This window comes from Tarenaya hassleriana, unplaced genomic scaffold (assembly GCF_000463585.1).
Source record: "Tarenaya hassleriana unplaced genomic scaffold, ASM46358v1 Cleome2, whole genome shotgun sequence".
Taxonomy (NCBI): Eukaryota; Viridiplantae; Streptophyta; class Magnoliopsida; order Brassicales; family Cleomaceae; genus Tarenaya; species Tarenaya hassleriana.
The window spans coordinates 7,253,960-7,280,569 of NW_010965372.1; the positions used below are offsets into that span (position 1 = coordinate 7,253,960).

Below are 26,610 nucleotides of genomic sequence, written 5' to 3' on the forward strand. Positions count from 1 at the left end.
CCCCTTCCTGGCCCAGCCATTTCTATGGCAGAGGTAATTCCTTTCATGTACTCTTTTTTTTTCTTTCATGAAAACCCCTTTTGTTGATGCGAACTCGTACTGATCATTCTTACCCATGAATTCACAGGCACTAAGAGCTGCAAATATATCCACGACTGGCGCAAATACTGGCCCGGGACCAGCGGCTCTGGCTCAACACCTCGCCATGCATCCTTACTCTCAGCCTACGCTGCCTTTGGGACATTACACGAATATGATCAGTTACCCTTTCTTGCCTCAGAGTTACCCCTACATGCCCTCGGGTTTTCAGCAAACGTACCCTCAGTCTCTAGCCGCAATGCTTCCACAGTACAAAAGCAGCAATCTTCCTCAGTCAGCAGCTGTTCCCTCGGCTTACGGGTTTGGCGCCTCAAGTAACGTCCCGGGAGGTAACTTCCCCTTGAACCAATCTAGCACCGGAAATACCACGATGGGTTATGACAATAATGATGTCTTAAGCTCACAGTTCAAGGACAGCAATCACTTTGCATCGATTCAGCAGGTAAAACCAAGAACACAACTCTTGATATATTTTTTGTTCCTTCTGGGCATTGCAAATACAAGCCAAGAACCATCTCTCAAGGACTCAAAACCTTAAAAACCGATACTTTTTCTTGATCGATCTCAGAACGAAAGTTCGCAAGCATGGCTTCAAGGACAGAACTCACGTGTGGTGTCGGTAGTACCGGGAAGCACATATTACAGCTTTCCTGGTCAGAACCAGCAGCCGCCGGGGGGATTCAGACAGCAGCCATCGCAGCAGCATTTCGGGTATATGAGCCCTTACTATTCACAGGCAGGCATGTCAATGGAGCATAACCATCACCATCAAAACCCTAGAGACACTTCTGTGGCACAAACCCATGCTTCTAAACAGGCTCAGCAACTATGGCAGAACAGCTACTGATCGAGATGATCGAACCCTGCTCGGCTTTCCTCCTCTTTGTTTCCATTTCCGTTTTTCTTTTCGCCCTTTTCCTGATCTCAAAGGTCGAAAACTTCCATTTACGTGTGTTTCAAGTTAGGTCTTCTCTTGGAGGATGAGATCTTTCTTCAGTTGGCTTTGCTCACTAACCTCCACGACTTGTTTTTCTTCAGCTTATGCTTTTAACTGTAGGAAACACATAACTCACTAGTGTTTGGTTCCTTTGACAGACAGTATCTTTACTTCAACTCTACTTTACTATTGTAAGAAAGGCATTATTACTATAAAGATAAAATTAGCCAAAGATAAAACTACAGTAGTAAATAAAGTAGGTTAATAATTTTACTCAAAATATTAGCCAAAGATAAAACTACAGTAGTAAATAAAGTAGGTTAATAATTTTTTATATAGATTTAGTGGTTACCGGATTATATAGATTTAGTGGTTACCGGATTATATAGATTTAGTGGTTACCGGATTATATAGATTATTACACGTATTATAATTTACATGTATGTATTTTTTATGATTTTATACTAAAATATAATAATTGGGGGTATCAATACAAATGTGTATTAATGGTAAACTTTAGAAAAAGCTTCCTCCTCATCAAGAAAACTATATTTGGAAAGTTAGGTACATGTCCCACAAGTGGGTCATACAATTCAACTTATACACATTTGTAGCTAAGGATCTCTCTTTATATATATGTAGAGAATTTTGATTTTGTAACTTTTAATGATTCCAAGTGACAGTAATTACATTGTTTTTAGTTTTTAAGAAAACTTTCCTTCTCCTTTTTTTTTGTCCTTTCTCTGTCATGATTTTTTTTTTGTATTTTGATTTTTATTGAATGTTTTACTTTGACCATATGGAAAGTTGAGGGAACGGGCTCCCTTCTGATTTATCTTGTCGGTTAGGCTTTTTATATCTATTCATATTCCCACCTTTTCACAATTAGCTGTTTGTATCATTATTCTAATTATTTTTATTTTATATAAAAAAAATCCCGTTGTGCGGTTTTTATTGGGTCACTCCAGATTGTTACAATACTATAAAAAAAAATTTACATAAAAAATGAGTATATCTATGTATTAAGCGATTACATAATTTAAATGCCATGGTTTGAGAAGCTTAGTGTGAAAAAGAGTTTGACAAAATGTCATGACTTTATGTATCCGTCAGCATAACGCTTCATTCCGTGAAAATAACTATAGTTCGGTCCTATTAAAATATATACTTTTGACCAATTTATAAAAGTAAAACATTAGAAATAGATATTACCATCCATTGATGTATTAAAATAGGAACATTTTTTTTACAAAATAATATAGACAAGATCATGATTAAAAAATATTCAGAAATTTTAATAATGATTTAATCATAAGAAACTAATTAAAAGGACATATGGATGGAGGGAGGTCTCGCACGTGCCGGGTGATGCGTCTGGCTACGGTCAAATGCCGGTGCCGGTGATTACACGTGGCAGCCTAATACTCCCAAAAACGCCTTTTTATCTTTTTCGCCCCTCCAAACGTTTGACTGTCTCTTCCCCTCCCTCTTGCGCCAAAAAGTGACCGGAAGACTGAGTGTTTGCCGGTTGCCGGTCAGAGTTAAGCGATTAGGCTTCGCATGACTCCGTCAATTACGTAAGCCTTCCCTCACAATCTAGAAACATAAAGTGTACGGCTTTTTTCAATCAACGATGAAACGGTCCACTGAATTAAATATTACTATATGCATTAATTTCATTTAAAAAAACAATTAGGCGTTTAAGCACCAACAAACGCAGATTGTTTAGAATGTTTCCTCATTAGAAGCCACTGATTGCACTCTCCCAATTGGGGGATATTGTGGACTTATCCTTAATTTACACAAATTATTGAAAGAAAAAAAATCTCATTCAAAGCCTAATTAAGGCCATATAGAGCCACGAAGAAATTATTACAAAGGGTAATTATAACGCTTTTGCTCTCTATTTTATCCACTGTCTTTTTTTGACGACACTAAATTTGTATACAAGATTTATGTGCCCATTTTTCATGTTAACATTATTTTTTAAAAATTATTCGCTGTCAACTTTTTTTTTAATTGGAGAACCCTCCAGCGTTCTTCTGTACCGAAAAAGGGCATGTTGGAAAATTCCTGTTCCAAGATTTGTCGTCATATATAGTTTTCAGTTCACATCCAAAACGAGATTGCTACATGTATATGTCTATATTTGTTTTGGTTTGATCCTCCAAACCAATTTAGTCTCTCTCTCTCTCTCTCTCTCTCTCTCTCTCTCTCTCTCTCTCTCTCTCTCTCTCGTTTGAGTTTCAAAAGGCACAAGTATGGACAAATGCTGACCCAATAGTTCGCAAATTAGACCCAGAAACCTAAACCAATCTAAAAACTTCATCTTCTTCTTCTTCTTCTATTAGTTGTCATGTCTAATGAAACAAAAGATATGTACAACTACCTGTATGCTTCATCGTACCTGTACGAGGATGATCACAAGCACGACCACAAGATCATCAATCCCCATGATTCTGTTCAAGGGCCGTCGGCTTATGGAAACTTTATACCAACAAGCTTCAATGATTGTCTCCACAGTTCATCGGCGGACTACGAGTCGCTCGAGAAGGCTTTCGGTCTGTTCCCGTCTTCTCCCGAGGTTTTCTCTTCAATCTATCAAGAGGACAACGATGTTAAACAATATCGACATGACGAGGGTGGTAATATTGGCGCAGCTACTGAGAGTATTAGGGTTTCTGTCTCTTGTAATTCCTCGAATGAAGCCGATCATCCCGACGAATCCTGCAGAATCCGCAGGAAAAGGGAGGCGATGGCCGGTGGAGGAGGAGGTGATGAAGAAGATTGTGGAGGAGAATGCTCTAAGAAAGCGTAAGTTCTTGAATTTTCAGCTTAATTCATTCAGCTCATAATTAGAGAAAATTAAGATAATGCGGAGTTGAAGTTGAAATGCAAGATCTAATAAGTGAATCATATCTTGAAATGTTTTCTTGGAGGATTCTTGGCTGATCAGTTCACTGGTTCAAGAAATAACAAAGTTTATATTTCTCCGAAACATGTTCTTGGGAACTCCATATATATATATATATAGCTACTATATATATATAGGCTTATAGTTCGCTATGAATGGACAAGAAAATCTTGATGGGTCCAAACCGATCGAGCTGTCTGTGAATAATGAGGTTTTGCTCGCTAATCACGTGATCAATGCGCAGCAGCCAAAGATTTGTCCATTTTCTTGTACTCTATATTTTTTTTTTTAAAATCAATTAATTTGATCATGATAATCTTCTTCGGTCTTTAATTAATATATATATACGGAATCTCTTGTTTTATATTTATACATTCAGAGTTAAAGCGAAGAAGAGCGAGGAGACGAAGCGAAAAGAGCCTCGAGTAGCGTTTATGACTAAGAGCGAAGTCGAACATCTCGAAGATGGTTATAGATGGAGAAAATACGGCCAAAAAGCCGTCAAGAACAGCCCTTATCCCAGGTATATACACACACACACGCACACGCACACACATATATATGTATATATATACACACGATGATATTATTTATCTCTATATATTACGTATTAGTATATGCACAATATTGGTTCGCATGCATAACCACTATAACACCAAAAAAAAAAAACTCGTTAACAGGAGTTACTACAGATGCACGACGCAGAGGTGCAACGTCAAGAAACGCGTGGAGAGATCGTACCAAGATCCAACGGTGGTTATTACAACCTACGAGGGCCAACATAACCACCCGATCCCGACCAATCTCAGGGGAAGCTCCGCCGCCGGAATGTTCTCCGGCACCTCCGCCGATCCAAGAACCTTAGCCCATGATTTCTTGATGAGGAGGACGGCGGAAGGTCTCGTCCACGGCGGAGGTGCGGCAGCGCTGACGCATGGATATGGTCAAAGTCAAAGCGGTGGTGGTGGTGGCGATGATGACAGTGTGAACGTGAACCCTAGTTCTCAACAGCACTCGGGTTTTTCACAAGGCAGTGATTATGGGCTTTTGAAGGAGATTCTCCCCTCTCTTTTCTTCAAGCACGAGCCTTGACGAGACTTACTTACGTATATACATAACTTATAATTATATGTTATATATACACACACTAATAGCTTTTTTGGTTTTGTTCTCTTTAGCATGTTGATATTTTAGCTAGTGGGTCGATGATCTTGAGAGGATTATATATATATTCGTTTTCCTTTTTTAGGCATTTAACTGCATGGGTATTTTATCACGTGTTGTAATGATCATCCGTACAATCCAAAGATCCGTGATGGGTCCGTCTTTGTTGAATAGGGAATACAACGTAACTTTATAATTAAGTTGCTGTTCTTCCATTGTCTATGTAATGTTTTGTAATGCATTAACTTTATAATTAAGGCGACGATCTTCCATGTCTATGTAATGTTTTCTAACGCATTCATTATGCATTAACTTTACAATTAAGGTGTTGATCCTCCATGTCTATGCAATGTTTTCTAACGCATTAGCTTTATAAATTATAATTAAAGGTGCCGATCCTACGTGCATACAATAATAATACCCAAACTACCCTGAGATTTAATTTCCACAGCTATAATGCACCAGTCGATTCACTTTGTTCTGCAGTTTTTATGACGATAAATGATGGATCTAGTTGAATTATGGTCATGGATGAATTCTACTTGCACAATATTCCTATGAAACAGAAGAAAATTCGTTTTCTAATGTGCATGATCAAAATTTCACAACCCCGTGGGATCACCTTTTCATGTTACATAAAAAGAAAACGTACGATGATGTAATAATAATAAGAAGAAGAAAAAATCATGACTTGGGGCTCCTATTTTATGTCACACATGACGTCAAGTAGATCCAAGTAAAGTGTGTTTCAAAGGTCACGTCATCTTCAAGTTGGGTTTCAAAGAAAAACAAAAAGGAAGGAAGAAATTTCATTCTAAGATAATCATCTTCTTTCTATGTCACTGGATTCAAACGTGGGCTCCTCGAGAGATCATACATGTGTATACGTCGACCACGGACATATGTATTACCAAATGCATCACTCCTCTTCTTGAGAGAGAGAGAGAGAGAGAGAGAGAGAGAGAGATGACAATTCTTGGTCAAAAACTAAGGTAGATTGCAGTTGCTACAAGACAAGATCAACATTTAGTTCACCTCAACAGATGGGGATATAGGTGAAATTTACTGAACGTGGGCCAAGATCAATGAAAGCATAGACGGTGACCAATATCTAATCCCTGCGTATATAGATGTATCTTCACACATACCAAAGGGCAGGGCAGCAAACCATGTGATAGAAAACCCAAAAAAGAAAGAAAGAAAAGAATTGGATGTAAGCTGCCTAACGTTTCTATATAAGCAGTCTTGAACTCTCCCTCTCTATCTTTCCCTTCCCTCCTCCTAATCCATCTCCCAAGAAGTTGCTTCAGATTCACCATGAGAGGGGATCAAGAACTCCAAGTCATTGGTAAGCCATCATAAATCAGTTCATGGAAAATGATGGAATGATATATCTTATAGATCATTCACAACTAGTGTAAGTATTAAACTGGGTTTTTGCATTTTCCCTCTTACTTTGCCAGTTCAACAGGAAAAAGAACCAAATCCAACAGAGCAGGAAGACAGGAATTCATCAGTACCTAAGTCAAGGAGTTTCAGAAAGTGGCTCCGGATTGGTAGCTACACGTTCTTTGTCCTGTCTGGCCAAACAGTTGCCACAATCTTGGGCAGGATGTACTATGACAATGGAGGAAAGAGCAAATGGCTGGCAACACTTGTTCAGCTTGTAGGTTTCCCTATCCTGCTTCCTTATTACTTCCTGTCACCTGTCAAAGAAGATGTGACCACAACTTTGGGAAATTTCAGACCAGCTTCACCTGTGAGTGTTGGATCAGTTTATGTCGTGCTAGGACTCATTGTAGGAGCTGACTGCTACTTGTACTCTATCGGGTTGCTTTACCTACCAGTGTCTACTTATTCCCTTATATGTGCATCCCAGCTAGCTTTCAATGCTTTCTTTTCTTACTTCCTCAACTCACTGAAACTCACTCCTTTCATCTTGAATGCCCTTTTTCTCCTCACTATCTCCTCCACCCTCCTCGCTTTCAACGATGAGGAAAAGAATTCTGCAAAAGTTTCGAAAGGAAAGTATGCCATAGGGTTCATATGCACAGTTGGTGCTTCTGCTGGATATGGTCTTGTCTTATCCCTTCAACAGCTAGCTTTCTGCAAAGTCCTAAAGAGGCAAACTTTCTCAGTAGTCATGGACATGATAATCTACTTGGGGCTAGTTGCTAGTTTCGTTAGCATGGTAGGGCTTTTCGCTAGTGGCGAGTGGAGAAGTTTAAACCATGAGATGCAAAGATACAAACTTGGGAAGGTATCCTACATCATGAACCTGGTCTGGACTGCTGTCTCTTGGCAGGTATTCTCTATCGGTGGTACAGGACTGATCTTTGAGCTTTCCTCTTTGTTCTCAAACGCGATAAGTGTTCTGGGTCTGCCTGTGGTTCCTATCTTGGCTGTGATCATTTTCCATGACAAAATGAATGGGTTAAAGGTGATTTCCATGGTCTTAGCTATTTGGGGTTTCACTTCCTATGCATACCAACACTATCTTGATGAGAACAAAATGAAGAACATGCATGGAACCCCCATAATGGAGTCCTCAAACCCATCAATACCAGAAGAGATGGACGAGCAGTCGAGATAGGCCGATATGTGTCCACACAGATGATGTCCTACTTTCACGAGTACATAGACTCATCGAGTAACCTAGTTTTCTCATCAGCCTGAATCTATCGTACAATGAAGAATAGACAATACATTATTCATGATGCAACTCAGAATGAAGTCCCAGTCAAGAATAGTTTGCATCGATGTAATAGGGAGTGGTTTTACCTTTAATATATACTATATTTTTTCTGGTTTAGACTTGAAGAAGATTACAGAAAGCTCATTTTAAGCTCAGTGGATTATCATCAACAACTGTTCTTCAGAGAAGTTCAATTGCAAAAGTTAAATATTTAACAGCTTGTTTCCGTAGCAACTAATCCTCTATTATGAAAATGTAATGCATATCCTGGAAACAAAGCAGAAGAGTTTCTAGTTATCTCACATGACTGTAACTAAATCTAGGTGTAAGAAGAGTACCAATATAGAGAGACAATCATTTTACATAAGGCATCCGACGTAATGAGCTCGAGGATACTTCTTTTGAAGTTGTGGCCATTGAACAAAGAATTGATCAGCCACCCTCAGTTTGTAAAGAATGAGGCCACTTAGTGAGAGCTTTTTCACCCTTGCTACACTCTCAACATAAAAGATGGATGACCATCTAATTCCAAAGACCTGTAACCATGGTTGAGCCAAGCAGTTAACGGAATGAGCTGCAAGATAAAAAATTTCAGGAGACAGCATGCACAAACCTTGAACAAGAAAGCGATTACACACAGAGGAATACAGGTCCCGGGACCATTGCATAGAACCTGACAGTTTTTAAGCTAGTAAATAACCTGATTCAAAAATCTTACTAAGAATAACTTAATGCAAGAATTTCACAGAAAACATTGATATAGAAGTAATACCACTCGTGGTCTGATTCCAATCATTAGCCACAGAGCATGAACCATAGCAACAAGGGTAGTCCAAACAGAAGTCACATAAGACTGGCCAACTTCTCTACTCCGGTAGATCTGCATGAACTGTGGAGAACCTTCCTTCGCGCCAGGCAGTGTCACAGCCATGTCAAGGATCAAGAACATATTCAATAATCTCTTTGTTAAATAATTATCCAATTTAATGCTGAAGAGGACAGTATCAGTCATGCAATCTAAACACAAACTAACTACAAATAACTATAAGCTATAAATTAGCATCAGGAAAAGTATGAGCTTCTCAGCTATACCTTCTCAGCTACCGAATCTTCAAAAGCACGAGCTTTCTGGAGACTCATATTATCCGTCGCTGCAGTAATATAAAACCTCGGCTTAAATCTATCTTTCTGCAAAACAGAGAGTAGACTCAACATCTCAGCTGTGTGCCCCCCTGCAGAATAGAACCCATATCCAATTTTGTTATGTGCCCAGAAAAAAAAATACTGCTTCCAGTGGAAAAAAAAAACAGATCTCTCTTCTTACCAGAACCTAGAACAATGAGAGTACTAAAAGACTTTGATGCTCCTCTACGAAAGGGTTTGCCACACTGGTATATAACATACACAATCCGAACCATAAGAACTATTGCCAAGCTCATGACAATGGAACCAAGGCTAACAACGATCGAAGCCATATTCGAGGAAAAACAGCAGCTATCTTCCTCTGTTCAAAACACATTTGCATAACAAAATTGTTTAAAAAAAAAAATATGAATCCAATGCTTAAACATCATTGAAACAGTTTAAGATAATCAGAGAGGAAATTAAGGGAAAATACAGACTACTACACACAAAACATATATCCCTGCGCTTTCATTAAGAGGCTACCCGACAACATATGAACAACTCCAAGGGAAACCTCTACATTGCCCAAAACTCGAAACGCAGAATCCAACTCAGATCTACCCAAATTGTCATAAAACAAGAGAAGATGGATCTAAAGTTCAGAATTTTGGCCCTTTGACTCAAAATGGAGACTAAACTCCGATGAGACAACAAGTTCAGATCTAATATTACGAAAAAGAGCGATTTTTAAAATCAAACTCGGAACCTGTTTAATAGACTAACAGGTTAAGAACGCAGCCGTCTGTTTCCCAAAGAAATCCAAAATCCAATACTGCAAATCAACCTGTAACCAATCTCACGCTGAAATTGATCCAAACCAGAAAAACAACAAATGATCCAATCGAAGAAGAAGAAGAAGCAGAAGATCGATTACATCAGCAAAGAAAACATCCCCTTCGAAGGCTGAAGAAGAGATTTTATTTTACCGCGAGAGCCGAAACACATCAACAAGCACGATAACCGAATCGGGAAATCAAATCTGAAATTGCAAACCAATTCTTCCGGTTCATATTCGGTTAGGACTCAGGAGTCAGGAGTACAACGCAAAACGCAAAACGCCAAACGCAAAATTCAAAACGCAAAACAAATCTCCGTTAAATAAGAATACATAAATGGCCATTATCTTCGGCTGTAAATGACGCGAAAGCTTGCACGTGGCATACGCGCGTGAACCCGCGTTTGGATCCCACATTTTTCAGAGCCGTTCGATTTTGATAAGTCATTATACACGTGGCACACGCAAATGACGGCTACTTTGTCTTGTGGTGCACCTGCGCGTATGTAATTACAGTCTCAAGATACTAAACCCCTGAAGAAGATATTACACAGTTCCAACAAAAAAGTGAGGATATTTGAGTTTCGAAGCGCTTCATTTGAAGCGACCATTCTCTCTCTCCCCCTCTCCCCCCCCCCTCTCTCGTCCATCAATGGCGGCGAAGCTATCTAGCTGCTTCTTGAGCTATGGTTTAACGGGGCTTACTTGCAACAGGGAACAAGGAAGTCCCCGATTCTTCCTCGTTCCTTCGCGTCGATTGCTTCCCGCTTCTTGCAAGATGCGACAACGTGGTTTCGAGTGAGTATTGGGTCCATTGCCGTGTTCGTATTCTGATTCGTGTTTGTTCGGATTGTGTTTCCAATTATAGAAGGTAACCTGTTTCAGGTGACGAGAGCATTGCGTTTTGATTCTCGTGATTCCATTTTCAGATGCTTTACGTGATGTGTTTGTCGTACCTTTGAATTCTTATTCGGCTGGGCATTTTGAGTTCTCGGGCCTCCATGTCTGTGTTTTTTTCTCTGGTCTCGATTTTCTTAATTCTGAAAGTTGGCGTTTTGATTTCTATGTTCTCGGTTTTGATTTGGGCAAATGGTTGTAGTTGTGAATTTGGTCTGAATTAACTGATTTTAGATTTCGATTGCCAGGCCAGGTGACTCTGGGATGTCGTATGAAAAATATCTTAACTTGTCCAGGGGAAATTAGCCAATGAATATGAATTGATACGAATAGGGGATATTCTTTCCCGTTGGATGTTGTTCCAAAGCATGCCATCCGGATACTGAATTTCTCGTTTGCATTGTATATAGCCGTTTTCCATTTATTTTGCGAACATCGGCTGGAAATCCCTTTGATATTTATTGGCATACCTTCAGCTCCAGTAAAAGACAAGAAATCAAGAAAGGAACCCCTGAATCAGTCCCGGTGAATTCGGATTTTCAGCGCAGCCGTGATGAGGAACCCGGACCTGAAAATGATTCTGCAGACAGTGTTCCAATCCACAGGTTAGACGCTGAAAAGGAAGTTGGTATTAATGCCTCATCACAAACTAAGCAAGTGGATGAATACCCTGGAAAGAAAGACAGTACACAAACCATCGAAGAAAGTCAGCTTAGAAGTGAACCTGCAGAGGAGGAGCATACTCACGCCACCATAGATGATGAACATGGAGGTCGGGAGGACTTGAGCAGTATAACTGTTCCTGAAGTTTCGAAAGCTCTGGTTTGGAGTTTGTTTTGGTTCTTAACTTTATTGGAACAGTAATTTATAACTGTTAATACTTAAAACCCGCCTTTGAATACGCTCTTCACGCTTCCAGGCCATAAACAGAGGTGGAGGCGAGCAGCTTTCCGGTGATCAACTTGAGGAACTAATGTCCATGATAAGAAATGCAGAAAAAAGTATGTTTCATATGCAGTCAATTGTTTGTATTTTCTGTTTTTGAAGAGATAAATCACTTCCTTATAAATTTTCTCCAGATATTCTTCTCCTTGACCAAGCACGTGTCACTGCCCTTGATGATCTTCACAAGATTCTCAGTGAGAAGGAGGCATTGCTAGGAGAGATCAACATATTGGAAATGAAATTGGCCGAGACTGATGAAAGGATTAGAGTTGCTGCCCAGGAGAAAGTACGTGTGGAGCTTCTTGAAGAACAACTGGAGAAGCTCCGTCATGAAATGGTTTCCCCTCCAGGAACCAATGGTTATGTTCAATTTCTTAGCGAAGAGCTAGACTCATTGAGAACAGAGAATCTTTCTTTGAAAAACGACATAGAGGTACTTAAGGCACATCTCAACAAAGTTAAGGATACAGATGAACGTGTAGTTATGTTGGAAAAGGAGTGCTCGGGTCTGGAATCTTCTGTAAAGGAGTTGGGGTCTAAATTATTAGTTTCTCAAGAAGATGTATCGAAGCTTTCTACACTTAAAGGCGAATGCAAGGATTTATGGATGAAGGTAGAGAATCTGCAGCTGTTGTTAGATAGAGCCACTAAACAGGCAGAGCAAGCCGTCATAGTCTTGCAACAAAATCAAGAGCTTAAGAAAAAGGTTGATAAACTCGAGGAATCCCTTAAAGAGGCCAGTCTTTATAAAGTATCATCAGAAAATATGCAACAGCATAATGAGCTTATGCAACAGAAGATAAAGTTACTTGAGGAGCGTCTTGAAAAGTCTGATGCAGACATATTCTCATATTTTCAGCTGTACCAAGAATCTATACAAGAATTCCAAGAAACACTTGAAAACTTGAAGGAAGAAAGCAGGAAAAAAGCTATAGATGAGCCAGTCAATGATATGCCCTGGGATTTTTGGAGCCGTTTACTACTAGCCATTGATGGATGGCTGTTTGAAAAGAAAATAGCAAGCAGTGATGCAAACTTACTGAGAGAAATGGTGTGGAAGAGAGACAGAAGAATTCATGATACATATATCGCATGCAAAGATAAAAATGAACCCGAAGCCATCTCTGTGTTCCTCAAGCTAGTGTCATCACCGACGAGGTATCACCTTTCAAATGCTTATTTTCGCTTGCAAATCTTTTTGAAAATTAACTTGTTCTCTTCATATATGTTGATTTTAGTCCAGGGTTATATGTTGTTAACATTGCAGCTGAGATGGCACCAGTAGCTAAGGTGTGTTTAGCTAACCCCCTAAGCTTGCTTTGATCTTGATTTTCTGATGTAAAAGCATATAACAGGACATTCAGGATTAAAATATAGAAACTCGAGAAGAGAAAAGTATAATATGTATTTCTTAGCCTTTGTCTAGTTGTTTACCTCTGGCGTGTATTTTTTTACCTTCCCTTTTATGTAATTTTCATTTCAGGTGGGAGGTTTGGCGGATGTTGTGACGGGTCTTGGTAAGTCATTGCAACGAAGAGGACATCTAGTGGAGATTATTCTTCCCAAGTATGACTGCATGCAGTATGATCGTATTCGGGACCTAAGGGTAGGTTAAGCTATATAAAGATTTTGATTTTGAGAAGAGAGCTTTATCTAGGCATTCTTGTTGATTGCTGAATTATTCACACAGGCCCTAGATAGTGTTGTGGAGTCATATTTCGATGGGAAGCTTTATAAAAATAAAATCTGGGTTGGCACCGTCGAAGGTTAGTCTTGTGAGGTTTTGTTTACAAGCATTCTCTTTTGGTTTCCAGTGAAATACAGAATTTTTATTACAGGTTTGCCCGTATATTTTATCGAGCCTCATCATCCAAACAAATTCTTCTGGAGAGGACAGTTTTATGGGGAGCATGATGATTTTAAACGCTTCTCGTATTTTAGTCGTGTTGCGCTTGAATTGCTTCTTCATGCCGGCAAGAAACCTGACATCATACATTGTCATGACTGGCAAACAGCTTTTGTTGTATGGTTTATATATCTTAGTAGCTTAATGTTCTCTCTTAGCTTGTACGTTATCTTTTTTGTTTTTTATATGTTTTGAAACTCTCCTTGATGTTTAGGCTCCGCTTTACTGGGATCTATATGCTCCAAAGGGGTTGAATTCTGCAAGAATATGCTTTACATGCCATAATTTCGAGTACCAAGGAAATGCACCTGCTTCAGAATTGGCATCTTGTGGACTTGATGTCAGCCAACTAAATAGACCAGACAGGATGCAGGATAATTCTTCCGAAGATAGGATCAATCCTGTTAAGGTGGTTGATAATTACTTGAATTTCTACTATGACCAACATAATTAGTGGATTATATGACATTTTCCTTTTACCCATTTTCTATTCCCTCCTTTCTTATCCAGGGAGCAATAGTTTTCTCAAACATTGTGACAACCGTTTCCCCTACTTATGCTCAAGAAGTTCGAACAGCCGAGGTACATAATTTTTGTTGGTCTTTCATCCTTTTCATTAACTTTTAGTTGGTTGAGGAGATACTATATGTCGTCTTTCCCTACTTTTTTTATCGGAATTTATAATCATTGGAGACTTTTAGAATTAAAGGGTTATCGTAAGCCATATGCAATAAGTACTTTGAAATTTATCAAAACTCAAAAGCCTTGTGGGTGATTGTGAAACCTATTCCCTTAATGAGCTTACAGGGCGGAAGAGGACTCCATTCAACACTCAATTTCTACTCGAAAAAGTTCATCGGAATTCTTAATGGCATTGACACAGATGCATGGAATCCTGCCACTGATCCTTTCCTCAAGGCCCAGTATAGTGCTAATGATCTTCAAGGGAAAGAAGAAAATAAATATGCGCTTAGGCGGCAACTGGGACTTTCATCATCTACTGGAAGACGACCTCTGGTAAATCAATTCCGAAGTGCTGAACTGATTGATTGATGTTTACTGTTAAGATGATGTCAACGATTTGCACCATACACATTCATATGGACCGTGGACAACTTAGATGCATGCACACACATTTTTGAGGATTGTGACCGATTCTTGAGAAAGTTAACCAGTTAAATTTTAATTCATCGTCTCAATAGGTTGGTTGCATTACAAGATTGGTCCCACAGAAAGGAGTGCATTTAATCAGACATGCAATATACCGAACGGTAGAGTTGGGTGGACAGTTCGTCCTTCTTGGTTCTAGCCCAGTCCCTCATATTCAGGTACATCTTCAATCTCTTCTTGGTTCTCCCCCTCGCCTCTCTCCTCTTATATTCATCTTCTATATCATCGTTTTTATTTTTTTGCAGAGGGAATTTGAGGGTATAGAGCACCAGTTTCAGAATCATGATCATGTACGCCTGATACTGAAGTACGATGAATCTCTTTCTCATTCAATCTATGCAGCATCAGATATATTCATCATTCCTTCAATATTTGAGCCTTGCGGGCTTACACAGGTATGCATCGCTAAGCTTAATTCTCTACTTGACACCAGTAATAAGCTGAAGTCACATAACTCTGGGTGTTTTGTTTGCTCTCTTTCCATGCAGATGATAGCCATGAGGTATGGCACCATACCAATCGCCAGGAAGACCGGTGGCTTGAATGACAGGTAAAACAAACAATAATTTATCTAAGCATTATCTCTCACATGTCAAAGGTCAGAAAGATCATCTCCCCGATTGTAAAAAAAAGGCTCATAATGGTTTTTTTTTTCGTTCGTCAATTTCAGTGTCTTTGATGTTGATGATGATACAATACCGATGCAGTTCCAGAATGGATTCACGTTTACTACTGCTGATGAGCAGGTGATTATCTCAATTCTCTCTGAACAACCAATTCTAGTAGTTATCGTCGTTAGTTTTTGTTTCGGCAAATAGCCCATGTTCTGCAATCCAACTGAATCTATTTGAATGCCCTAATCACATTTCAACTGAATCTATATGGACCCTTTTGTGTATTGTCCCATACATAAATCATGAACTGTAAATAATGTATCAAATACCTCTTGACCCCCTTTATGGAAAACCATTTTCACTTCTTCTGGCTTCTTGATATACATCTATGATGCAATAATCTGTATATCTATGATGCAATAATCTGTTGTCATTGTCCATCTTGGATCGTGTGATCTGACAAAAAATTCTTCGAAACAGGGGTTGAATTATGCTCTGGAGCGTGCGTTTAATCATTACAAGAACAATGCAGAAGGTTGGAAACGACTTATTGAGAAGGTCATGAACATAGATTTCAGTTGGACATCGTCGGCTACTCAGTATGAGGAGCTTTACGCGAGATCAGTTGCCAGAGCAAGAGCAGCAGGAACAAATCGCACCTGAGCTATTAGAGCCAAACCTTTGTTCTTCCCCCAGAGACAGAGAAAGTGTCGATAGTCATTGCAATCAGACAGACGAGTAAAAACTTGGACAAAAAGGTTAGAGTCATTCTTGTTGTACACAGTTAACATATTATCTGTTCATAAATACGAAACCGAATCACATTTCTGTTACATAGAGAGTTATATATTCGTTTCACTGCTTACACTGCTTGTTCATCAGTCCAATCTCTCTACAGGGTGTTCTAGACCTGCTCATGTTATTTCAACACAGAATCCTGAATTATGGTCTGCTTCTATGGTTTTGTTCTAACACAGAACCCTAAACCCTAGCTGATGCTAAACCCTTCATCATCATCTTCAGGCAATTTCCCCCTAACCTTCATGAGATAAGTAAGAACCTCGTTCATTTCGGGTCGGTCTTCAGGTCTAGAACTTGTACAGAACAAACAGAGCTTCAATGGCTTCCTCGTATTTCGGAGGGATGACAGAAAAGGTAATATCTGGATCTAGAGCCTTCATTATCTCATCTGTTCCACCTGCAAGTGATTTCTCGGCAAACTGACGTAAAGTCAGTCGTGGTGTTCGTTCATCGATCACTCCAGTTGGCCTCCGTTTCATCAGAAGCTCCAGAATTATTACCCCAAAGCTGAACACATCTGCTTTTGTGGTTACTCTCCTCATATAAAACGTTGACATGTTGAAAGTTTTGCTGGTTGGTAGCTTTGACTTTTATTGTTTGGAACAAGATAAATGAGGAGTCGCTAATTAATGATTAGCCAACGATTAAAAGGGGTTAATAAGAAATAGTGAGATCACATGCAGAATCCTGAATGATGAAATAAAATTGCACCAGACAAATCTTTAACTAATAAAAGTAATTATGAGGTCTCTGAAAATTGCCTTGATGAATTTGGAGTTGGATAATTGATGATATTACTCGTCTTATAAAAACTTCATTTTTTTTTTCAATTACTAACTCGATTTATTGATATAAAAATGATTATATTAGCTTAGCTTTACACATAAATTTAATATTAACTTTATATAAATTAATTTAAATGGTTAAGATCAATATTGATTTTGTAGGTTTGGAGATTTGCAGGTTTGATGGGTTAGCAGGTTTACATGTTCGCAAATTTTGCTATTAGAGAGATTTGTAGGTTTGACTTTTGTTATTGGCAGTTTTGACTTTTGCTGCTTGGCAGATTTCATATCAAATTTGGAGCATTATATAATCAGTTATATCAATTTATCATGATTTGTAATAAAATGTTTAAACATGCGACATTATATGTATTTATGAAAATAAATATATTTAATACTAAATCTTCTATAAAACTAATTTTTCTTATCTTTCTAAAATAAATGTTTTGGCAATAATTCGATTAAAAGAAATAAATTTATGTTATAAATGAAAATAAATATGAGAGGAGAGAAGTAAATGTGAGAAGCCGCAAAGATATGTGATGGACGTAAAGAACATATTCTTTTCCCTTTTTTTAAAGAGATTATTATATTTTGGATAATAAATATTAAGACTAGGGATATTTTGGATAATTTATCATATCGAATGTAAAGGTTTTGAAAAAAATATATATATTTCACAAAGTTTTTTTTTGCACACTAGCCCCATTTTACTCTATAATAATATCAACTAGTTGCAATATGATAATATTAGTAATAGAATAATATAATTTCATGATATTTTTGGCTCTTGTTACTACAATATTTGTCAGATGGATCTGTAATTAAACTTATTTCTTTTTTAATATGTTATTTTTTTTCGTAATTATTACACATAATAACCAGAGATCGACCCAAAATAAATAGGCCCAAAAGCGAGAGATTTCAATGTATAAAGCCCATTTCAAGACTGAGGTTAAGTGCGGTGGCCACAAGAACCGGTCGAAGGCCGAAACTGTAAATACTAAATTGCATGCAATAATGTAAAATCTAAGTGGTAATGAATAAGAAATTAAAAATCGCCATATTTTTTACCATATGTATTTCAATAAATTTTAGCTTTTAAAAAAAATCCTATTAAAATTTAATTTCATTATATGGTAAAATAATTAGATTTGAAAATAAATATGATATTGTTTAGACTAATAAGGAAAAACAATAAACACTTTGCAAAATAAGGAAGGTGGACCAAGAATAAACTAAAACCTCATTAATGTGTTAAAAAAAATACCCCATAAATACATGCATACATATATATATGAGTATATCTCTAAAATTTAATAATATAAATGTAAATACGAGATAAAATTTCTACTTTCAGCTCAAAGATGAATAAATATCTAAATTTGTTTGTATTTATTGGATTCCAATCCTTAACCAAACTCTTCCTAAAAACATCAACTCTTCCACAAGTGCTTTTTTTTATATAGGTTTTAATGGCGGTTTCAAAATTTTTATGATTTAATAAATTTTAATAAAAAGATATTATATTTTTTAAAATTATAAAATGAGGAATAATTAAAGCCAATTATGGAAGATGGAAATCTTTCTAGATAGACACAATTCAATAGACTTTAACCCCATTTTCTCTATAAAAAAAACATCTATAAATTGAGGAAATCAGACCACACAACACACAACAGCAGAAACCTAAACCCTCTTGTTGTAACAAGGAGCAAGTGACGTGGCCGTACGATGGTTTTCTCCCCGGAAGGAAAACCCTACTCTTATGGCGATTCCTCTCAGCATGCTCGCCTTCAAAACTCTCAAGCTTACCTCCGCCGCCTCGAGGACGAGTTGCAGATCGAGAAATTCCGCGGAGAAGTATATATATAATTTCACAAGAGTTTGTGTGTGTGTATATATATGTGTTGATATATTTCCTATGGTTTGTCGCAGTTTTTGAAGGAGAAATTGAAGGAGACGCGTGAAAGGAACAACATTAAGGACGTGAATGACATGAATTTGGGGGAACTGTACGAGTTCAAGAGCAAACTTGAAGCTCTTCGACAGATGGTGTACGGCAGAGCTCTGGAAATGGAAGCTTCGTCGAGGCTGACGATGCTCTCGCAAGATAAGACTCCGAACAAGCCAGAGGGTTCTAAGCCCAGGAAGAAGAGCAAAAACAAGAACAAGAAGAAGAAATATTAATTGTCATATGATCAATGCTCAGAAAAATTCCAAATACCGTACTAGTTTTGAATTTGAGAATAAAGAATCTGTTATAATGGAATTTGTTATGTATTTCCTTCTTATTATTGCGGTTTTTTTGGATAGTTCACGGATTTTCTTTAATGGCGTTTAATTATTAACCGACGACACCTTTAAACTTTTCACATTCAGATTATTTTTCTTTCGTTTTTGGACCACCGCACGAAACTATAAAAATTTGGTGTCAAAGATTACTCTATTCCCAAAAAACAGGGTTCGAACCCTTGATCTCCGATTAAAAAATAAAAATACTGAACCAGCTACGCCAATATTTGATATTGTTTTTTCTTGTAACATTATACTATTATTTTTTTCTTATATATTCTAACTCGTGTAAATAAATATATAAATCGTGTGATCTATAAATTTATAAATATTTATAAAACGCATGAATTATGTAACGTTCTCGAGTGAACTTACTCGTATTCATATGCGAATGCGACACTATATTTGATATACATCTTTCACGTAACTTTTCACGGGAATCTATACAATTTTAGATCTATTTTTATTCTCCACTTTTTGGAAAATTGGCGTCATGAATATGTAATTTATTCAAGTAGATAAGATGTAAACATATTAGTAAGTGAATAAATAAACATAAATAAATTTAAATTTAATAAAAGTAATATTTATTTAGAAAGTTTGATATGTCGACCCTTTTAGGTAAAATATAACCATAACTAATTAAAAAAAATACTAATCTATACACACAAACAAGTGATTATATCTATTTTTTAATGCGCTTGATTATATAAAATGAAATATTTTAATATATATCTATTCAATAACATAATAAAATTTCTTTATATATAAGTTTTCACGCGCTTATATATATATATATATACACGCAATAGTTTAATATTTTACAAAAATATCTAACTATATGAATATGAAGTATTATTCTTTAAAAAATGAAAAATTATTATATAGTTATACATATTATATATATATATATATCACATTGTGTTAATAAAGATTTTTTGGGGAAGTTTTCTACGAATATATGGACATTTAACAGACATTAATTATAAATATTGCCAATGAAGACAATAAAAAACTTTTTAGATGCTTCAAATCAATAATTTTATGATGCTTATAATGTATAAAAAACTTTAGTTGGAAAAATTTACAAAAAAAAAACCGATGTTGGTAGTGTACAAAAAATACCTCTCGGTAAATTTAATTTCCATGAAACTTTAAAAATGATAATATATTTTTAGAAGATTTACATATTTTGATAATAACTTAACAAATATATTGGAAAAAAAATCAGTTGTTTATAATTTTGTGATATTGATATTGTACTAAATGAGCTTTTTATATTTGTGTGTTGCTTCAAAAAAAAAAAAGGAAAGTGTAAAATGCCGAGGCAGCAACTGCTATTAAATTTGGTCAATGCGGAATGATGGATGGCCTTCATTTTCTGTTCCTCCGATTGAAGAGATTGTGTAGAATTTGTCAACATGATTTATTGCTCTATAAAATAAATAAAAAAACATGTTTGAAAGTTAAATCTGGGTAGTTCAAGTAGGAAATAGGACAACGAGGCTAAATAGTTCATAATTATAAAATATAGGGACTTTTAGGTAAATTTAGTTTTCTTTTCTGAGTATTTTTGGGGCTCTCCTGAAATCTGAACTCACAACGCAAATCACACTACTCCACAACATCGTGATTGTCGCTCTCTCTCTCTCTCTCCCCCCCCCCTCAGTTCCTGAATTCGCCATGCAAGTTCTGCAATCGCCCTCTCTTCGCGCCTCGCCGCCGAATCCCCTTCGGAAACACTCCAATCGACAGTCCCATCAGATTGCCAATGCGAGACCCACAAGGAAACAGCATTTCATCGCCGCGTCCGCCGCCGTTTCGGCGCCGAAACGCGAGACCGACCCGAATAAACGGGTCGTAATCACGGGTACGGGTCTCGTGTCGGTGTTCGGAAATGATGTGGACGCTTACTACGAGAAATTGTTGGCCGGTGAGAGCGGAATCAGCAACATCGACAGATTTGATGCGTCCAAGTTCCCGACCCGGTTCGGTGGCCAGATCCGTGGGTTTAGCTCGGAAGGGTATATCGATGGGAAGAACGACCGCCGGCAAGACGATTGCTTGAAGTATTGCATTGTCGCCGGGAAGAAGGCTCTTGAGAGTGCGGATCTTGGGGGTGACAAGCTTAACAAGGTGCATTTTGGTTTAAATTTCTGATTTTGCCCTTTTTTTCAATGGTTCAATCGTTGGATGGTACATTCATTATTTATGAATTTCGATAATAGCAAGGTGCAAGTGCAACACTCCTGCGTTTTGGTCCTTCAGCTGATTCAATCAAATAGTGGAAAGTTCGCGAGTTATGAGTAGCTAGTTGCGTTATCATTTTAAAGTTAAGAACTTTTTTGGTGGGTTTTGTTTCTTTTTATGATTCATTTGGCTCCTACATTGTGAAATTATGAATTGTATGAGAATCTATCTTGCAATTTTGGTGAACTTGGATGCGATATATGCCGTTGCCAATTTTCACGAGGACCTTGGGATGTTTCAATTGTTAGTGTTCGATTTTGAACAATTTTAGCATTTTCTCCTGTCATGTCGGGCTTTAGCTTTGAAGTGGCTTAGATGTGTATGTGATTGAAATAGATTAGTTAGTGTACAATGTACACCAGTGACGACGAAGAGTAGGAGTTAATTTATGCCATGGTTCAAGGAGATTCTTCTTTTATCTTCTTCTCTCTCTTCTTTGAATTCTAAGAAGGCGCTTTCGACATCTGATCTCTTAGCTCTTCTCAATTTTGAATTCCTTGCAGATTGATAAGATACGAGCCGGAGTACTAGTTGGAACTGGTATGGGTGGTCTGACCGTCTTTTCAGACGGTGTTCAGGCTCTGATAGAGAAAGGTCACAGGAGAATAACTCCTTTCTTCATTCCTTATGCCATAACAAACATGGGTTCTGCCTTACTGGCAATTGATCTTGGTCTTATGGGTCCGAACTATTCCATCTCAACTGCTTGTGCCACTTCAAATTACTGCTTTTATGCGGCTGCGAATCACATCCGTCGGGGCGAGGCTGATATGATGCTCGCTGGTGGAACTGAGGCCGCCATTATTCCTATTGGGTTGGGAGGCTTTGTTGCTTGCAGGGCTCTGTCCCAGAGAAACGATGACCCTAAAACTGCTTCAAGGCCATGGGACAAGGACAGAGATGGGTTCGTCATGGGTGAAGGAGCCGGTGTACTGGTTAGTTTCAGATCTCTTCATATTCTCATGATGAATGTACAAATGCACATACATACATTTCTGTTTGTTGTTCATGTACTTGTATCATGAATGCATGTACTAAGAGTTCTGATGGTGCTGAGTAAGGCCAAGAATAACAGGTTAAATTTATTACAAATTATAATGGAATTCTATCTATTGGTCTAAACCCAGAGATAGATGGGAATGAAATTAAGATTGTTGGATGGCTCTGTTGGGATGGAAGAGTCCGCTACCACAAAAGGTGGATGAGTACTTGAAGCTGCCTTGTTGGATACTTGCATGCCTGCTCTGTGTAATTGGATAAATGAATCAAGTATGGCAGTGTATAGATGTCATATGACGTTTCCTCAAGATTTTGTTTTCCTTTCCCATAGGTGATGGAGAGCTTGGAACATGCATTGAAACGAGGTGCTCCTATTATAGCAGAATACCTCGGAGGGGCTATTAATTGTGATGCTTACCATATGACCGATCCAAGGTCTGATGGGCTTGGTGTCTCTTCTTGCATCGAGAGATGCCTTGAAGATGCTGGTGTATCACCCGAGGAGGTAAAAAAATCGTTTTTTTTTTCAGGCTAACCGAGTTTTTTGCTGTTCGTAACAGGAGAAGAATGATTTTTTTTAGTATTATATATTTAGACCCACATTTGAATATTCTTGAGTTATGATTTTCGTGAATTTCTAGGTGAATTACATTAATGCACACGCAACATCCACTCTGGCGGGTGATCTTGCTGAGATCAATGCAATTAAGAAAGTGTTCAAGAACACTTCAGAGATCAAAATCAATGCCACCAAGGTTCATTCCAACTCTAGAGATTCTTGATACTCTGATTTATCATTTTTCTTTTTTTGCTGTTGCATTCCCTAAAACTGAGTTGGATTCCGTGTGTGTAGTCCATGATAGGTCACTGCCTTGGTGCAGCTGGTGGTTTGGAAGCCATTGCCACCGTGAAGGCCATCACCACTGGATGGTTGCATCCCTCCATCAACCAATTTGTACGTATAATATATTTTTCCTTCGTTTACGTACTCATTCCCTTTACCTACCTTACTTTCGTATCTTTGGAAATCAAAGCTTTTACACGGAAAATTCAGCGTAGCGGATGAATTTTGATTACCCATCTTGCTTAGACTTAGGATACCTCAAATTAGTTAGACTTTAGATTTGTAAAGGTTGGAGCTTGGGACTTTTGGTTTGCAGTAGCGAGCTCCTAATGTTGATTCACATTTATTCAGTGGCCGACATACACGTATTAGAGTCTTGGATTTGCCACAGGTTATGACTTTTCCCCTGTTTCTTTTCTTACATGGGAAACTCGTTACTACAGAACCCGGAACCGGCTGTGGATTTCGACACGGTCGCCAACGTGAAGAAGCAACACGAGGTCAATGTCGGTAAGTGAACATCTCTAATTCATACCCTTGTGAAAAAAATGGGATTTTATACACAATTCATTCACTGATACAGTTCTCTGATCGGATTTTGTTCTTGGCTGTTCTCGCAGCCATATCAAACTCTTTCGGGTTTGGTGGACACAACTCCGTCGTGGCGTTCTCTGCATTCACACCCTGAAAGATGACAGTTTTCCAGATCCCCCGTCTCTTCTCTTCGTATCATCTTCTTCCTATAGTTTATTGGGTCACAAGTCATTTAAATGCTGCCGTCGATTTCTGACTTTCGTCATTACCGTTCTTGATGAGATTTTGTTCTGTACTCCTATCCTCGGACTCGGAACATTGCCTTCGTTCCTTTATTTATGTGTTGATCCATGGATATGGTAATAATGACATTTGATCGAACAGAACTAGTTCACAGAATCTAGAACTTCTCCTATGGATTGACCTTTGGTACATGAAAGCCATCTACAAATATTCAAGACGTTCTCGGAATCGGGCATAACTTGGCAGTCTGCAATAAAATATTGGTGCAATATAAGTATTTTCATTCTTTTTTCCATTTATTCATCTGCATTTATATAATCAACACTACATTCTTAAAAGAGTGAATCTAGGCTGGTTGATATTCGCAAATTCAGGAAGAAGAACAAATTCTTCGGTAGCAAAGTTTCGGCCTTTGGGAGTAGACTTGACTAGGAGTACTAAGAGTTAAGGTCTTCTACAAATTTCTCTGTTTGTACGGCCAAAGGGTCGCTAAAAGCTTGCATTTTTATTGCCCATCAACTGGTGAATTTACTTACTTGTCGTGAATATGGAGACTATCACCTTTTTTAAATGTCCAACCAAAGCTCCATTTACTGTCTTTTTTTTTTTTTGTTTCCTGTAAAAAGAGAAGCTCTGATAAGACTCTGTAAACAAATCATCATATCATGTAAAGCTATTCATTTTCACACATATATGACAAAGATGGTATTGATACACACTTGAACAGCTCCCTGTTAATGGCGGCAGCATATAGAGAACACATCCCCAAATTTATGTGTGGTTGGCCCATCATTCTGTGGTGGCTTGTTGTTGTTGAGCCTTACGTTTCTCGAGCTGCTTGCGAAGGTAAGCCTGTCTGAGTTTCTCCCGACGAGCTGCTGCCTGCTCTTCCCTCCTCTGTTTCAGCTCCGTTGCTTTCTCTCTTGCTCGATTCACTTCTTCATGAACCTCCCTGACAGATCACTCACATAAGCCCATCAGATTTAGGGTGGGCATTTCGGATCCCGTTATATTCGGGTTTAGAAAAACTATAACAATTTGGTTTCTATATTAGATTTTGTTCAGTTCAGCTAGTTTTCGGTTTTTATTGATAAAAACACTAATTTTTCAAAGAAACTTTCGGATTTTTTGGTTATATTTTTCATTAGGTTCGGGTTCGAGATTTCTTCAATTCTAGAGAAATCATAACCATTTTTTTTTATATCGTATTTGGTTCGGTTACGGTCATATGTTATTCGGTTATTTCAGTCATTAACCAAATTACTCATCCCTATTCAGATGGATGCTTATTCACGTTCATTTACACAAATACAACGTTATATGAGTAAATATACAATATATATAGGGTGTGTTTTTCTTGTTTTACCCTCTTAGCTATGTACGGAGCAAACTCATCATTCTAACAAAAGTAGAAGGATTTACCTGACCATACGGACATGATCACTCGTGTTGGCTGTTCCAACAGTCCGTCCAGGTCCGACAAAGCTGGTACTAAACAGAGAACCCTCATCACCTTCATCCTCACCCTTTTCATCGTCGGGAGGTGCCAATGCTGATGCAGAACCTTCCGGTTGGAGTGGTTCTTCTTGTTCTATACCCTTCCGGAAGAAATCGACACAATACTTCTCCTGATCTTCTTCGTCAGACAGTTGTCCCCTTACAAGCTTTTCATACAACTCGGCCTTTTTCTCCAAAGCTGCATAGCTTGCAGATCCATCTTTCACTGCTTTAAGCTCGAGCTTGTCTCTTTGTTTCACAAACAACAAAATAGAAAAAGACATTCCATCATGTAACCAAACAAAATAATGCAGGGTTTGGTGCTAAAGAAAACCCGAAACAGAGGATGTAGCTTCTCTGTCTACACTTCCAGAGGAACTGAAGCCTAAAGATAAGCTCGTGATGATTTGTCCATAGCCAAAAACTGGAAATCAAGCCATATAATTCCCAAATTGTTGAAACAAACCTAATTCCCAAATTCTAAAAACCTTTCCTTCGTATCAAATTTGAGATCAACAACCGCACTAAATCTAAGAAGTTCAATGATAAACTTATCTTACCCAGACATGGAGATACGAAACTCGAATTCGGCACGGAGAAAATCAAGACCCAATCCCAGAAACCCTAATTCCCAAATATCATGTAACCGGAAAGAGCCAAAAACGTCTAACCATAGCGACTTACTTTCGGGCGCGAGCCTCGACGCCGGAGTTCTTTCCGGAGAAGGAATTGTGCGCAGCGATCCTCTGCTTGGCGCGGTGGTAGTGAACGTCGGAGGAGGCCAAATCCTTGGAATTTTTGGATTCTTCCTGGGATCTGTAGAGCTGAGCCTTGAGCTCCATGATGGAGGAAGGACCCACGCCTTCGATGGCGCGGTGCTTCTTCGGCATTATTGAAGATTCCGTCAGCCATCCCAGAGATTCCACCACCACCCTCTTCTTCCTTTCTTCTTCGCCTCCCATCTTCTCTCTCTCTCTCACTCTCTCAAGATGTAGATACACAAATCTCGTATGAAGTAGACTTCGATCCCCGGTTTTGTCGATTGCTAGCTTCTCTTCCGA

General features: G+C 38.1%; 8 protein-coding genes and 1 long non-coding RNA gene across 18 annotated transcripts in view; 6 read left to right on the forward strand and 3 right to left on the reverse strand.

Annotated features, from left to right (window-relative positions):
• LOC104813342 overlaps positions 1-1,217 on the forward strand; it is a 4,596-nt gene extending 3,379 nt beyond the window's left edge. Inside the window, exons 9-11 of the mRNA XM_010540902.2 lie at positions 4-33; positions 128-541; positions 668-1,217. Coding sequence (XP_010539204.1) covers positions 4-33; positions 128-541; positions 668-946 — 723 coding nt within the window. The 3' untranslated portion in view covers positions 947-1,217. The remainder of the gene's footprint in view (positions 1-3; positions 34-127; positions 542-667) is intronic.
• Positions 1,218-3,272: 2,055 nt separating this feature from the next.
• Positions 3,273-5,176, forward strand: LOC104812841 (probable WRKY transcription factor 28). Of its 2 annotated transcripts, none has more exons than XM_010540213.1 (3): positions 3,273-3,850; positions 4,330-4,473; positions 4,631-5,176. In XM_010540213.1, the coding sequence occupies exons 1-3, from the start codon at positions 3,393-3,395 to the stop codon at positions 5,040-5,042; spliced, it is 1,014 nt and encodes a 337-aa protein (XP_010538515.1). In that variant the 5' UTR covers positions 3,273-3,392; the 3' UTR covers positions 5,043-5,176. The 2 variants fall into 2 exon arrangements, with proteins under 2 accessions (XP_010538515.1, XP_010538516.1); XM_010540214.1 differs by having other exon boundaries at positions 4,643-5,176.
• Positions 5,177-6,160: 984 nt separating this feature from the next.
• Positions 6,161-6,725, reverse strand: LOC104812844. Its single transcript, XR_771636.1, has 2 exons — positions 6,635-6,725; positions 6,161-6,418 (listed from the first exon to the last, which is right to left on the reverse strand). It is a non-coding gene; the product is annotated as an uncharacterized LOC104812844 (long non-coding RNA).
• Positions 6,376-7,926, forward strand: LOC104812843 (probable purine permease 10). The gene is made up of 2 exons (XM_010540222.1): positions 6,376-6,462; positions 6,578-7,926. The coding sequence occupies exons 1-2, from the start codon at positions 6,432-6,434 to the stop codon at positions 7,705-7,707; spliced, it is 1,161 nt and encodes a 386-aa protein (XP_010538524.1). The 5' UTR covers positions 6,376-6,431; the 3' UTR covers positions 7,708-7,926.
• A 43-nt stretch (positions 7,927-7,969) lies between these two features.
• LOC104812842 (UDP-N-acetylglucosamine transferase subunit ALG14 homolog) lies at positions 7,970-10,014 on the reverse strand. Of its 6 annotated transcripts, none has more exons than XM_010540215.2 (6): positions 9,921-10,014; positions 9,134-9,313; positions 8,902-9,041; positions 8,582-8,713; positions 8,423-8,482; positions 7,970-8,345 (listed from the first exon to the last, which is right to left on the reverse strand). In XM_010540215.2, exons 1-6 carry the CDS (start codon positions 9,937-9,939, stop codon positions 8,169-8,171), a joined length of 708 nt encoding a protein of 235 aa, XP_010538517.1. In that variant the 5' UTR covers positions 9,940-10,014; the 3' UTR covers positions 7,970-8,168. The 6 variants fall into 6 exon arrangements, with proteins under 6 accessions (XP_010538517.1, XP_010538523.1, XP_010538518.1 ...); XM_010540221.2 differs by having other exon boundaries at positions 9,869-9,967; XM_010540216.2 differs by lacking the exon at positions 9,921-10,014 and adding an exon at positions 9,478-9,897.
• Positions 10,015-10,349: 335 nt separating this feature from the next.
• On the forward strand, positions 10,350-16,166 carry LOC104812845 (probable starch synthase 4, chloroplastic/amyloplastic). 2 transcript variants are annotated; one of them, XM_010540224.2, is made up of 17 exons: positions 10,350-10,567; positions 11,143-11,488; positions 11,586-11,667; positions 11,746-12,317; positions 12,471-12,769; positions 12,850-12,901; positions 13,095-13,217; positions 13,302-13,377; positions 13,450-13,634; positions 13,732-13,926; positions 14,028-14,099; positions 14,325-14,534; positions 14,720-14,845; positions 14,933-15,082; positions 15,176-15,237; positions 15,358-15,433; positions 15,782-16,166. In XM_010540224.2, the coding sequence occupies exons 1-17, from the start codon at positions 10,422-10,424 to the stop codon at positions 15,962-15,964; spliced, it is 2,955 nt and encodes a 984-aa protein (XP_010538526.1). In that variant the 5' UTR covers positions 10,350-10,421; the 3' UTR covers positions 15,965-16,166. The 2 variants fall into 2 exon arrangements, with proteins under 2 accessions (XP_010538526.1, XP_010538525.1); XM_010540223.2 differs by having other exon boundaries at positions 11,746-12,769.
• A 2,377-nt stretch (positions 16,167-18,543) lies between these two features.
• On the forward strand, positions 18,544-19,179 carry LOC104812846 (agamous-like MADS-box protein AGL29). Its single transcript, XM_010540225.1, has 2 exons — positions 18,544-18,750; positions 18,826-19,179. The coding sequence occupies exons 1-2, from the start codon at positions 18,622-18,624 to the stop codon at positions 19,075-19,077; spliced, it is 381 nt and encodes a 126-aa protein (XP_010538527.1). The 5' UTR covers positions 18,544-18,621; the 3' UTR covers positions 19,078-19,179.
• Positions 19,180-20,791: 1,612 nt separating this feature from the next.
• LOC104812849 (3-oxoacyl-[acyl-carrier-protein] synthase I, chloroplastic) lies at positions 20,792-24,180 on the forward strand. The gene is made up of 7 exons (XM_010540227.2): positions 20,792-21,318; positions 21,936-22,367; positions 22,763-22,936; positions 23,073-23,186; positions 23,285-23,386; positions 23,719-23,785; positions 23,896-24,180. Exons 1-7 carry the CDS (start codon positions 20,866-20,868, stop codon positions 23,961-23,963), a joined length of 1,410 nt encoding a protein of 469 aa, XP_010538529.1. The 5' UTR covers positions 20,792-20,865; the 3' UTR covers positions 23,964-24,180.
• The window catches only part of LOC104812848 (uncharacterized protein At4g18257), a 2,885-nt gene continuing 390 nt past the window's right edge, over positions 24,116-26,610 (reverse strand). The window contains exons 1-5 of one of the 3 annotated variants that reach the window (XR_002024153.1): positions 26,234-26,604; positions 25,475-25,798; positions 24,772-25,004; positions 24,589-24,668; positions 24,116-24,299 (exon numbers count right to left, since the gene is read on the reverse strand). Coding sequence is in view for 1 of the 3 variants with exons in the window: in XM_019202467.1 (XP_019058012.1) it covers positions 24,842-25,004; positions 25,475-25,798; positions 26,234-26,511 (765 nt within the window). In the remaining 2 variants the exon portion in view is untranslated. The other 2 variants (XR_002024154.1, XM_019202467.1) reach the window with 2 other exon arrangements.

Excerpts from the sequence above, each read along its gene's own strand:
- LOC104812841 (XM_010540213.1), top strand. The coding sequence starts at position 3,393 with ATGTCTAATGAAACAAAAGATATGTACAACTACCTGTATGCTTCATCG. Across the intron at positions 3,851-4,329 it reads GGAGAATGCTCTAAGAAAGC|AGTTAAAGCGAAGAAGAGCG; the intron begins GTAAGTTCTTGA and ends TTATACATTCAG. Across the intron at positions 4,474-4,630 it reads AAGAACAGCCCTTATCCCAG|GAGTTACTACAGATGCACGA; the intron begins GTATATACACAC and ends ACTCGTTAACAG.
- LOC104812843 (XM_010540222.1), top strand. The coding sequence starts at position 6,432 with ATGAGAGGGGATCAAGAACTCCAAGTCATTG. Across the intron at positions 6,463-6,577 it reads TCAAGAACTCCAAGTCATTG|TTCAACAGGAAAAAGAACCA; the intron begins GTAAGCCATCAT and ends TTACTTTGCCAG.
- LOC104812842 (XM_010540215.2), bottom strand. Across the intron at positions 9,042-9,133 it reads TCTCATTGTTCTAGGTTCTG|GGGGGCACACAGCTGAGATG; the intron begins GTAAGAAGAGAG and ends TCTATTCTGCAG. Across the intron at positions 8,483-8,581 it reads TTGGAATCAGACCACGAGTG|GTTCTATGCAATGGTCCCGG; the intron begins GTATTACTTCTA and ends AAAAACTGTCAG.
- LOC104812845 (XM_010540223.2), top strand. The coding sequence starts at position 10,422 with ATGGCGGCGAAGCTATCTAGCTGCTTCTTGAGCTATGGTTTAACGGGG. Across the intron at positions 11,489-11,585 it reads CTGAAGTTTCGAAAGCTCTG|GCCATAAACAGAGGTGGAGG; the intron begins GTTTGGAGTTTG and ends TCACGCTTCCAG. Across the intron at positions 15,083-15,175 it reads AGCCTTGCGGGCTTACACAG|ATGATAGCCATGAGGTATGG; the intron begins GTATGCATCGCT and ends CTTTCCATGCAG.
- LOC104812846 (XM_010540225.1), top strand. The coding sequence starts at position 18,622 with ATGGTTTTCTCCCCGGAAGGAAAACCCTACTCTTATGGCGATTCCTCT. Across the intron at positions 18,751-18,825 it reads TCGAGAAATTCCGCGGAGAA|TTTTTGAAGGAGAAATTGAA; the intron begins GTATATATATAA and ends GGTTTGTCGCAG.
- LOC104812849 (XM_010540227.2), top strand. The coding sequence starts at position 20,866 with ATGCAAGTTCTGCAATCGCCCTCTCTTCGCGCCTCGCCGCCGAATCCC. Across the intron at positions 21,319-21,935 it reads GGGGTGACAAGCTTAACAAG|ATTGATAAGATACGAGCCGG; the intron begins GTGCATTTTGGT and ends AATTCCTTGCAG. Across the intron at positions 23,187-23,284 it reads TCAAAATCAATGCCACCAAG|TCCATGATAGGTCACTGCCT; the intron begins GTTCATTCCAAC and ends CCGTGTGTGTAG.